Source organism: Aristolochia californica, unplaced genomic scaffold (genome assembly GCF_029961685.1).
Source record: "Aristolochia californica isolate CCGP_79_NKW_82.1479 unplaced genomic scaffold, dmAriCali1.0.hap1 SCAF_16, whole genome shotgun sequence".
In the NCBI taxonomy this organism is placed as follows: domain Eukaryota; kingdom Viridiplantae; phylum Streptophyta; class Magnoliopsida; order Piperales; family Aristolochiaceae; genus Aristolochia; species Aristolochia californica.
The window spans coordinates 21,543,414-21,555,696 of NW_027181837.1; the positions used below are offsets into that span (position 1 = coordinate 21,543,414).

The following is a 12,283-nucleotide window of genomic DNA, read 5'->3' on the forward strand; positions in this document are numbered from 1 at the left end:
TCATTTGGACCGTCTCTTGGCACTCGGAACGAATCTGCTATTGGAAATTTTCTTTTGGGCTTTATTGAGCTGCACAACACACTTTAACCTATATCATTAGGATTTGATTCTTTGTAGTTATTAAAATTATCTCAATGAGGATCTTGAGATTAACAATGATTTCATCTAATGTCTCTTTGTTCATCTTTATGTCGTAAGATTTTACGTCTATACCCTCATGTATCACTTATGCATAGGTGAAGCATTTAAAATTGGGTTAAAAAAAATTTCGTACTTCAGCTATGAGCATAATCATGTTACAAGGGTCAATGATCACATGGCTTCTTTGTTAAGTTATTTATTTGCTGTCTTATATAAAAGTTGTTCAAAAGTTTCATATCCTTTGCTTGATTTTCCATTTTTACATACCTTTGTACTCATTTATCTGTTCAGATTTCTACTGACCAGCAATGGTGAAACAGTGATCAAGATAGCAAAAGTTTCAACAAATTAAAACATTGGAAAAAGACCAATTACCTTCTCATTTTTCTCAATCCAAAAAAATATATATTTATATATATAAGAACACATTATTACATAAGGCAAGCACTGCAGATCGATCCTTCAAGCCGATGTCTCCGCCGGGAAGAAGATGAGACAGGATTTGAACGGATGAATCCAGCTAAGAGTACTGCATCAGGTGACAGTTTCACTTTATTTTAACGATAAAAGCATTACAGATCTCGAGTCCACCCTTCCATTTTTCCCTTTATCCAACAAAGATGACTGCATCAGGTGGCAGTTTAAATTTTCTTTATATGAACCTCACAGATGTCGAGTCCACCCTTCCACTTTCCCCTCCAAATTTCATACATTCCGAAGATAACTTCGCCTTTCCCGTACGTCTCCGACTCTCCGATTGTAAACTCACATTTTTCTGGGATCGGGAACTGGTTGCCATCCTTTTCTTTATTGGGTATACTGCACTTGAACCAGCGGTACGGCTTGTCTCCCACCTTGGTCAGGAAGTAAACAGGGCTTGCACTCCACCCAAACGCGTCTGGCTTCAGCTTCACTTCGAATTGCACCTTGTAAGTCCCCGCTTTGTTCTTGAACTTATCGAACGGGATCTTTCCACTGACCTGCAGCCAGCACACTTGCAGCAACTCCACTACACTGCCAATGTCAAACCAGATTGAGACCCAGTAGTACTTTTGATGGATGAGTAATAAGCACAACATCTTTCTTACAGTAATATATAATAGTTAGGGTTCTTACTCTTTGTTCTTGGATATTTTCCAGTACCTAGGATCTCTTCCCCAGATAATATCAAGGTCATGTGGTGAAATAGTAAACTCTTTTTTTTCCTGTTTGAATAAATTCCCAAGACATCTCAGCTATAATATTGAAAACAATAATAATAAAAAAAAGCACAAATGTTAAAGAGTTGGTTTCGCGTTCTTTCTAAAATGAAAAATTGAAGCCAAGTGGTCATTAGATCTTTCACTATGATCCATGGGTTTTTCTAATGGTATTTTAAAAATGGTTCTTCACATCCATTCTAAAATGACTACGCTAAGTAAAAATTAATAGCAACAAGATCTTTGTAACGGAGAATCTATGTAAGAGCAGCTTACATCTGACCACTTGAGAGAGTCAAGGGAACCTGTCCAGTGGGAACCCATAACGAAACAAGAGTTTCTTCAACGTATGCCTCTTTCACGATGCTGTCATCTGCTCAGGTTGATCCCCCTATTTTATAGAGAGAGATAAAGATGCTAGAGAAGGAAAAAGGTTACGTGCTTGTGCAGAGGGAATAAAAATTGACGGAAAGAAATCTCTTTCGATAACATACGAATAAAGGGATGTCAAGCTTTTTCTACATAGTGGGGTGATTACGTGCAGATGGTTAGATTCTTGTTTCCGGTGAAGGCCGCCCCAGAAGTCCCTGCAAATGGACAAGGAAAGGATAAGTTTTTCTATCGTGATGGATGAGGATCGGCTGAATACGGAAACCAGATTTAATTTTATTCCCATGTTCACTATTCGAGCTTGTAAAAGGGTAAGGAATGGACATTGGTTGGGTGAAGAGTGGAGCCAACCCTCTATTTCGAAAAGGATTGGGTTTCTCTCTCAGTCCCCTTACGCAGAGATAGAGGGAGGGCAAAAAATCTATAAAGATATGGGGTGAAGAAAAAATGTGATTATGAAAAAATAGAACCATGATCCACTCAAACGTGGGCATAGATCAAAGCTCAATCAAAGGTGAGGAAGTAGCCGATTGTACAAGACCACCATTGAAATCAAATATGATGAGAAGACCACCTTAAGCACTAATTAAGTAGGAAAAGAAAAGAAAAGAAACCTCTCTTCTTTTCTCTCACCTTTCTGTGTTCCAAACACAACCTATGGGTATGGCACAATACAAAGGAAGTGGGCATATTGATTCTGCTTTGCTACCAAGCAAAGAGTAGATTAAGCACAAATTGAATACTCCGATACCCAATTAGCAAAATCAATCCCAAAGTTTTCCTCCTTGTACAACGCTTTTGAGATTCTTCAACCAAGACTGCATCAAATGCAAGCCTAGGTACCACAATTGATGAAGTAGACCCGCAAGAGGGCCAAATAACTTGGAATTGGGAGGGGATGGGTGAGGTTGGACTGATTCCTATTGCCATGATTTGCCATGAGTCCAGCTTCCAAACTCCACAAAATTGATCTGACTCAGCCATCTTGCATGGCTTTCACCAGTATTAATTGAGTCCCAAATCTGGATTACCATACTTTGATGCAAACAGCAAGTATGTGATTCGACTCTCTTAAACATAAGCAACTAGTGTATAAATTATATATATAGATCCAATTAACTAATAAATCAGTATTTGCTCGACCTAAGTATAGTGCATGATTATGAATATGGGTCAATTGATTGTAGGGTGGTAGTGCCACAACCCTCCTTGGTCCACTCCCCTACCAAAGGCAAGAGAGGTGGGAGGGTAGTGGTGACTTACTAGAGTTTGGCTCAGTTACTTAAACGAGCACAAACCGTTGTTCAAACTTGATTCAAAATGTTTTCGAATCGAGCTGGGGTTGAGCTATTCGTGAATCGGCTTGGTTTGATTCCACCCCTATCTACACCCTCATTCGAAGGGACAAATGTTGAGGGTGAAAACATTGGCCCCCTTTGACTGTTAACAAGGGAAAGGAGACCATTTTCCTATTTTGTTCTTGTGATGGGTCATTTCAAGGAGGTGCATTACCCCTCTTTGTAAATCCCTCATTTACAAAGAGGAAGGGGGAGGTGTGGTCACTCGTCCCCCAACTTACTAGTGCCAAGGGAATGGAAGTCTCCACCCTTCCTGTCATCTCCAGTAGAGGCCTCCTCCCTACTGGTGCCCAAAGAAAGGGGACCCATTTACATTCTTGCTTTTACTACCCTAACTAGTTATTGAAAAATATGAACCTAGATAAGCTTCAGTTGATCCTATTTTAGTTCTAAAAAACTGACTGATCCCCCCAAGTATATACTCGCTCAGACTTAAAAAACACACTCTAATCAAACAGTCTAATTCAACTTTCCCCATTTGATCGCAAGTTTTAAATTATTTTGATACACATTATGATAAGCCACGGCATTCAGCTAGAAGTTTCCAACCAAATCCCAAATATTTGGGATGAGGTTGACGGGAGATGCAAAGAACGTAACGACGTAGTGGCATGCATGCATGCATGGACTGGGTCTTAGTAGTTGGAGTAATTTAACTTTGATGTTATCCTTATGTTGAATTTTATTTCGGTTGTACATGGAGTCCATTTCCATTATCTCATTTGTTAGTCGTCGGTTACTGGTAGTGGCCTTAGGATGTTCCTCTGTTTTCGTCTTACTTTGTTTTTCAGTTTCATGCATATGGTATGTTATTTAAGCAACCGTGGATTATCAATGAAAGGAGGAGAAAATAATTTTAGTTAAACAGTGGTACAACCTCACCCCGAAGAGCATATTTTCGTGAGTATTTCAATTCTCATTACATGGACCTAACATTGGTATCAGAGCAGGTTTCTAATGGGAACTAACAAGGAGCGTATCGAGCACTTAGAATTTGGACTCGGTGTAGTTCAGGAAGGACTGCAGCGAATGGAGGAAACTCTCAATCGACTTTCAAGTTTGTTGATCGCAAATCAGGAGAATCCCAACCATGGCAACCATCACCGAAAAGGCTACGATGGGGGTTGACTAATCATCTCCTCCAAAATGGGGAAGTTGGAATTCCCACGATTTTCAGTGGATAACCCAACCGAATGGTTCAGTTGGGTGGGACACTTCTTTGAATACCTGGGCACTACAGAGAACCAAAAGGTTCCCATGACTGCTTACCACCTTGAAGGGTAAACCAACCAATGGTGGCAGTGGCTTCGCAGGACGTTACAAGAAGGACTTGTGATCTCTTGGGAAAAATTTGAAGAGGAATTATGGGCTCGCTTCGGACCATCGGGATGTGAAGATTTTGATGAAGCTTTCTCACGGATTAGGCAACTGGAAACATTGAGAGACTATCAACGTGAATTCAAGAAGCTCGGCAACAAGGTGCGTGGATGGACGCAAAGGGCGTTGGTAGGAACTTTCATGGGAAGTTTGAAGGCTGAGATTTTGGTCGGGACACGATGTTTAAATCGCAATCCCTCAAGAGACTATTAATTTAACACGAATGTGAGACGAGCAGCTTTCACGGCAGCAACGGTTCACGCGAATTCCACCCACAAGAACTCTAGCTCTTCCATACACCACCCGTGTTACCTCTTCTACCCTTGTTCAAATTGAACACTTAACATGGGAAGATATGCAAAAGAGAAGGGCTCAAGGTCTTTGCTTTGACTGCAATGAACGCTTCATAGCTGGGCATAGGTGTCAAAAACCACAACTATTACTCTTGGAGAGGCATGCTGGTAATGTGGTATGCGAAGAAATTACTGACCAAAAGACGTTGAACAAAGACCATGGTGGAGACACAGGGGAAGTACAGGAACCTAGATTAGAACCCGAAATCACGTTGCATGCATTAACGGGATGGACTAGTCCAAAAACCATGCGCATAACAACAAGAATGGGCCCCCACGAAGTGGTGGTTTTGGTTGACAGTGGGTCGACACACAATTTCATCAGCTAGCATCTGGCATACTTACTCAAGTTGCCAGTCGTTCCTACGGAAGCATTTTCTGTCCAGGTGGGCAATGGAGAGATATTAAAGTGTCAAGGGTATTATGATAAGGTACGAGTGAAGTTACAGGGCACCGAGTCTTACGTCACCTTTTTTTCTTCTTTGCCTCTAACAGACCTTGACCTTGTACTAAGTGTGTAATGCCTTGAAATGCTTGGTCCCGTGGTTTATAATTGGAAACAATTGACCATGGATTTTATTTGGGACAATCAAAATCGAAGGCTACAAGGTGTGGACGTTCAAGCAATTCAGGTTGCTTCACCCGAAGAATTCACGAAGGAGCTTCGCCAAGGCCATGCATAGTTTGTAGTATACGTTCAACCAGCCTTGGGCAAAGCGTCACATGGTGCGCCACCTGATGATCAATAGAAAGATATGTAGAGGATGTTGAAAGAATATGCAGATGTATTCCAAGAGCTCTCAAGTCTACCGCTTGTGCGCGATGTAGAACATTGCTTTACGCTCAAGGAGGGGACTGAGCCAATTAATGTTTGCCCGTATCGATATGCCCATTTCTAGAGGGCATAAATCAAAAAACAAGTACAGGAGATGCTGAATTCCAGCCTCATTCGATCGACCACCAGTCCGTTTTCATCACAAGTATTATTGGTGAAGAAAAAGAACGGAAGTTGGCGATTTTGCACAAACTACCGCGCACTCAATACAGCCACCATCAAGGACTGGTTTCCCATTCTGACAGTAGACGACATGTTGGATAAATTACACGATGCATCCTACTTTACAAAGCTTGATCTAAGGGTCGGATATCACCAAGTAAGAGTAAATTCTTTCGACATACTCAAAACTGTTTTTCGTACTAACAACGGTCATTACGAATATTTAGTGATATCTTTTGGCCTTTGTAATGCACCCTCTACATTCCAAGACATCATGAACTCTAAATTTCGACCTTATCTTCGAAAATTTATTTTGGTTTTTTCAATGATATTCTCGTATATGCTACTTGGGATGGGCACATGGTGTATGTTAAACAAACCTTGGAGATTTTGAGGTAGCATCAATTTTTTGCCAAGGCCAACAAGTGTGCATTCGGCCAACGGGAGTTAGAATATTTGGGGCACATTCTTACTCCTCGAGTGAAGGTTAATAATCACAAAATTACAGTCATAATGGCATGGCCCCAACCGACTAATATTTCTAAATTACATGGTTTTTTAGGCTTGATAGGATATTACAGAAATTTTTTTCACAATTATGGCATCATCACTCGACCCCTTACCAACCTCCTCAAGAAAGGGCAGTTCGGATGGAACGAAGAAGTTGGAGTAGCCTTTGTGACTCTTAAGAAAGCAATGATCACTACACCTGTTTTCACGATGCCCAATTTCAATGAGTCCTTCACCATAGAAACAGACGTTGTAGGGGAAGGAATAGGCGCAATCTTAACTCAACAAGGCAAACCCGTTGCTTTTATGAGCCGTGCGCTAGGAGTTACAAAAAAATTGTGGTCAACTTATGCAAAAGAAATGCTTGCAAGTGTGGAGGCTATACACGTATGGCGACCGTATTTATTGGGAAGGAAGTTCTTCATCCAAACTGATCAATGCAGCTTAAAAAAATTTTGGAACAACGTTTGGCAACATCGGAGCAGCAAAAATTGGTAGCCAAATTGCTAGGCTACAATTACGAGATCACTTATCGCCCAGGGCATGAAAATTCAGCAGTGGACACCCTCTTACGTAAGCCCAACAGTCCAGTCCTTCATCACCTCCATGTACCTACCGTAACCATGTGGGATGACATTCGGAAGGCATACGCAGGAGATTCATACATTCAGTAAGTCACCCAGTAGGCCAAGACTCAAACCGAAGGGCCTTATACATAACGACAAGGTTATTCTACTTCAAAGGCAGGGTACTCATTCCTTCCCAAGGGGTGATACGGAAAAAGCTGCTACATGAGGCTCACGACACAAAAATAGGGAGGCATTCAGGAGAGTTGCGGACGTTGAAGCGGTTGGCTCAACAGTTTTATTGGCCTAAAATGTATCAAGAAGTCCACGACTACATCCAGCACTATGAAGTATGCTAAAAGATGAAATCTGAAACACTCTCACCTGTTGGTCTTCTCCAACCGTTGCCCATTCCGTGCCAAGTATGGGACTGCCTACTTCATTGAAGGACTGCCCACTTCCAACGTCAAGGACACAATTTTAGTAGTAGTGGACAGGTTAAGTAAATTTGCACATTTTCTAACCTTAACTCATCCATTTACTGCTAGAGGTGTAACTGAAAAATTTGTGGAAGGAATTGTCAAATTGCATGGCTTGCCAAAATCCATCATCAGTAACCGCGATCCAATCTTTATGAGCAGGTTTTGGCAAGAATTATTTCAAATGTCCAGCACCAAGTTACAACTTAGCTCCGCCTATCATCAGCAAACCGACGGCCAAACAGAAGTGGTCAACCGCTGTGAGGAGCAGTATCTTCGGTGCTTTGTGCATCAATGGTCGCGCAAGTGGAGTGCCTATCTTCCTTGGACCAAGTTACGGTATAATACGACGTACAATGCTTCAACGGGAATGACTCCATTCCAGGTGTTATACGGGCATCCGCCCCCCTCATTCCCACCTTACAATAACTGTTTCTCTTCCGTCAACGAAGTGGATGAGCAATTGATAACTAGAGATGCAATACTACGACAGCTCAAAGCCAATTTTGGAAGCCTCCAGCAATCGCATGAAGCAAACAGCCGATCAGAAGAGAAGAGATGTCACATTCAAAGTAGGTGAGATGGTGTTTCTCAAGTTGCATCCTTATCGGCAACAATCAGTTTTTAAACGTGCCCATCAAAAGCTTACCAGTCGATTTTTTGGGTCGTATCCTGTGATACAAAAAATTGGAGTCGTTGCTTACAAACTACAGCTGCCAACGGGAGCCCGCATTCACCCAATTTTTCACATTTCTCTCTTAAAGAAATTTATTGGCGAACGTACACTGTCCTCTACTGACTTGCCGCCCATAACTGATGAAGGAGAGGTCGTCCTTGCGCCCCAACACATTATGGATACTCGTTGGGTCAAAAAAGGCAAGAAGTTTGAAGAAGAACATTTGGTTCACTGGAAACATCTACCAGCAGAAGAGGCCACATGGGAGACGCACCAGACATTGCTTGAGCAATTTCCAAATCTAGACCTTGCGGACAAGCATCTACCCAGTGGGGGTAGTATTGATAAGCCACGACATTCAGTTAGAAGTTTCCAACCAAATCCCAAATATTTGGGAGGAGGTTGACGGGAGACGCAAAGAAAGTAACGACGTAGTGGCATGCATGCGTACATGGATTGGGTCTTAGCAACGTGTATGGACTGGGTCGTAGCAGTTGGAGTAATTTAAGCTTGATGTTATCCTTCTGTTGCATTTTATTTCGGTAGTATGTGGAGTCTATTTTCATTATCTCATTTGTTAGGCGTTGATTATTGGTAAATGACCTTAGGATGCTTATTCTGTTTTTCAGTTTCATGCATATAGTCTGCTATTTTAGCAGTCTGTGGATTATCAATGAAAGGAAGGAAAAAATTATTTCAGCTAAACTGTGGTACATCCTCTCACTCGAAGAGGATATTTCCGTGAGTATTTAAATTCTCACGGACCTAACACATTATGGTGCCATCATTCTTGAACCGAAATTGCCACTGAAATATTGAATGTCTCCCAGCTAATAAAAAACGATAATGTGAGCTGCAAATCTGCCTTTCTCTCGCCTTATCTTAGCCTCTTGCATTCATGGCAGCATGGGCGGCACAGCACGCCTGATTCTTCCTCTCCCACTCTGTGGAAAGAAAATGGCCCATCCACAGTCCAGGTAATGGCCCATCCACACTCCAGCGCGCGGAACACGAGAAACCGAAAAGCCCTGGGATTCCCCCCTGCATTAACGAAGCGAAAACTAGAAACCGAAAAGCCACCAAAAATCTTTCCCAGTGCCGTGGTTAATTCTGGACTTAATCAGCTTCTATGAGCTTCCTGATCTCTTCCGACGATTGGGTCGGGATGTAGGTAATCTGATCCGGCAGTTCTTCAATCTCCATGGTGTGTTCTTGAGACCCACAAATTTAAATTCCGGGTATTTGTAGCAGGCAAGCAGCAGTTCCGTGTTATCAGTATGATACATAACAAATTTGTTTCCCAAAAGCAGTTCCGTGTTCTCTGGGCGTGCGATTTACATTTCATGGCGATGGGGGAAGAACAGAAGAAGTAAGGGAGAAGGAAAACGGTTTCTTTGTTTGGCGAGAAGGACGACTGTTGGGAAATACAACTGAAATACAACTGAAAGACCGTTTAATCTGTCAATAAAACCCAGAAATTCAAAAATTGAGTTACGTAGTGGAGAGTTGAAAGGGAGAGGGACGACGGTACTTCCAACCTACTCTGCGGAAGAGGATAAAAGATCTTGCTTTGAAGACAGGGAATTTCCTCCCCAACGGCCCACACAGAATCATGGAATTCACATCTGCAGCGTTTCTCTTTTCTTCCACTCAAAAAAACAGTGGGAATAAAGGGGAAAAGGAGCTCCTGAGTCCAAAACTGCCGGTGAACGAATCCCAGTATCTCACTCTGTCTGCCCAGAAAAATTCAGAAAGAAAAAAAAGCAGTAATGGAACTGCTTTGTGTATGTTCTTTTAATTTCCATCAACTAAACTTTGTTTACAGATGACAGGAACCTCCTGAAAACCGAAACCCCTTGTTACCTTCTCTGAAACTATTTACAAAACCCTCTAGCCAAAAAAAAAAAAAAAAAAAACAGATTTAATAAAACAAAAACGAAAAAGCAAGAAGAACGAGCTCAAACGAATTCCTCCGGGAAGAATAATCGCACGATCTCCAGATCCTCCTCAACCCCATCAAACCTCCTATCATTCAAAATCTCCAAAACTCTCTCGAAGACAAACACCGCACAAGGAATCCTCAACACCCCCTGCTGCTCGTACCCGTACTCCTGCGCCGACTTCTTCAGCAGCTCCACGAACACGGGACGGTTCAACAACTCCGCGCTAACAATAAACCGCTCCATCTCCTCCCCGATGTACACCGGCACATGCCCCTGCGGCACCGCCCCGACACGAGACCCCCCGGATCGCCTCCCCCTCGACCATTTCAGGTCCGATCTCCGCGACTTGGACGAGGTAGTCGAATCCGACCGTAACAGAAAATAGCTCGACGAGTCCGCAACTCTGGAGAATCTCCGGATCAGCTGCTTCATCTCTCCACACCAACCCAGACCTCGAAAGGCAGCAAAAAAAAAAAGGCCAAAATAAGAGGAGCGATAGATCGATCGAGAGGGAGATGGCGAAAGAGAGAGGAAGGAAGAAATAGCTAGGGAGGGACGAAGATGGGGAGGCGTGGTGGGCATGGTCTCCGAAAGCGATATAAATAAGTTAATTAAATAATGTAAAAAGTAAAAAGGGTACACACAGGGAGTACTTGGCAGGTACACTTCGAGATTTATTTTAAAAAGCGTCACGGGTAGTACCGGCCGAGACGAGATTCGGTATACCGAGTTTTACACGCTGACGTGGTGAGAGATGAATGGGGAAAAATGAATCCAGGGGTGGGTCGGGCCCACGATGAGAGCGAGAAAAGAAGAGAATATCGGGGAGAACGAGAAAACGCGGAGAAAACCGATAAACCGGGGAGAAACGTTGGGTGCGTGATTGGCGTCGTTGCTTTCTTCCGTAGTCCGTTTCAGTACAGTTTTCCGTGAGCCAGCGCGCGTCCTCTTCTGGCCTTTTATCACTTAGAGTAGCATTTATCACTTCTTTCTTCCGACATTTTTCCTTTCGAACCAAACAAAACAAAATTCCAGCATTTTTTTTATTTTTTTAATTAATAATAATTAAATTACCAAACTACCCTTAAATATATTGACATTTATGATATATCGAAATTTTAGGATCCCTATAAAAGAGAAAACCTTGAAAATAGGTGGGCCCATGTCTTAACTTGTTTCGGTTGATCACTTTTTGGTTGGATCTTTCGGTCCATACTGTCAGCTAGGGTTATGAGTTATTTTATGCGGAAGTTTGGTGAGACGTCTTATTTACAGTCCGGTCCAACTGCCCCCGCTCGTTCTCCTTCTCAAAAGGACAGTTTGGTCACCTAAATTTGGATATATTTAAGTGACAGAATAAAGGTGTAATTAATAATGAACCTAAAATTAAAAAAATAATTTGTACATTCACGAGGTCATTCTCGTCATTTTCTTAGGAAGACAGGGACGTTTTCCTAAAAGGGTCTTTCCGTGATAAACTAAAAATACCATAGGCAAATTTGACATATGAGCCAAATCTTGACCGGATATCCGGATAAATCCTCCGATTCGCCGCCGGGTCGCTTTCCGATTCCTCGAGAAAATAAAATCCGAAGATTACCGTTTGATTTTTACAAGGGCGACATCCTGGTTGTCCCACCTATTCCAAGTCGGTGCGTACCCTTCATCCTAGCCGTACACGTGTAATAAGATTTGATCGGGACAGAGCTCAGGGGACAGACCGACACCCCGAGATTTCTTCAGGGATCGGGCTGAGGGAAAACACAGAGAGCGCTTTAATCAGCGCCGCGATAAAAGGCGCGATGACAGAAACGATCCGATCGTTGGGCCCACTTTCTTATCTCTAGGTCGATCCACTCTAAACGGGTGCTCTTTCTGGGTCCTCCTTCGTCCAGTTGCTCAAGTCCTAAAAAGGCTTTCTCGTGTAAAGCCAAGATTAGCCTTGATTTTCAACAGTAGGGCCCGCTGCGTACGTGGCCTTTCCGCTTTGTGACAAAGGCAGGTTATCTTTTGGGTCCCACAGCAAACGATGAGTCCAAGTGTGTATTACGTGGAACCTTAATCCGCTTGGAACTTGTGGGCCCAGAAAAGGGTCCGATTAGCTCAGATCGACATGTAAAGTGGTGACGTTTCACCACTGGTTGGCTAGTCGGGTCGAATTACAACATTAAATAATTTTTATATATAAATGTATAATACAGGCCCGAGTCCGAAATGCCAGACCCAAAGTTTATCAGGTGCGATCCAACCCGAGTGCTCACAAAGCAGTGGACCACCGCGAGTGAAGCCGGGCC

At 42.7% G+C, this 12,283-nt stretch overlaps 2 protein-coding genes across 2 annotated transcripts; both read right to left on the bottom strand.

The window, feature by feature from the left end:
* Nucleotides 1–521: 521 nt before the first annotated feature.
* LOC137954007 (protein PHLOEM PROTEIN 2-LIKE A9-like) lies at nucleotides 522–1,694 on the bottom strand. Its single transcript, XM_068801586.1, has 3 exons — nucleotides 1,617–1,694; nucleotides 1,258–1,346; nucleotides 522–1,155 (listed from the first exon to the last, which is right to left on the bottom strand). Exons 1-3 carry the CDS (start codon nucleotides 1,662–1,664, stop codon nucleotides 783–785), a joined length of 510 nt encoding a protein of 169 aa, XP_068657687.1. The 5' UTR covers nucleotides 1,665–1,694; the 3' UTR covers nucleotides 522–782.
* A 7,615-nt stretch (nucleotides 1,695–9,309) lies between these two features.
* Nucleotides 9,310–10,548, bottom strand: LOC137953736 (auxin-responsive protein SAUR71-like). Its single transcript, XM_068801226.1, has one exon. It carries the CDS (start codon nucleotides 10,419–10,421, stop codon nucleotides 10,005–10,007), a length of 417 nt encoding a protein of 138 aa, XP_068657327.1. The 5' UTR covers nucleotides 10,422–10,548; the 3' UTR covers nucleotides 9,310–10,004.
* Nucleotides 10,549–12,283: the final 1,735 nt, after the last annotated feature.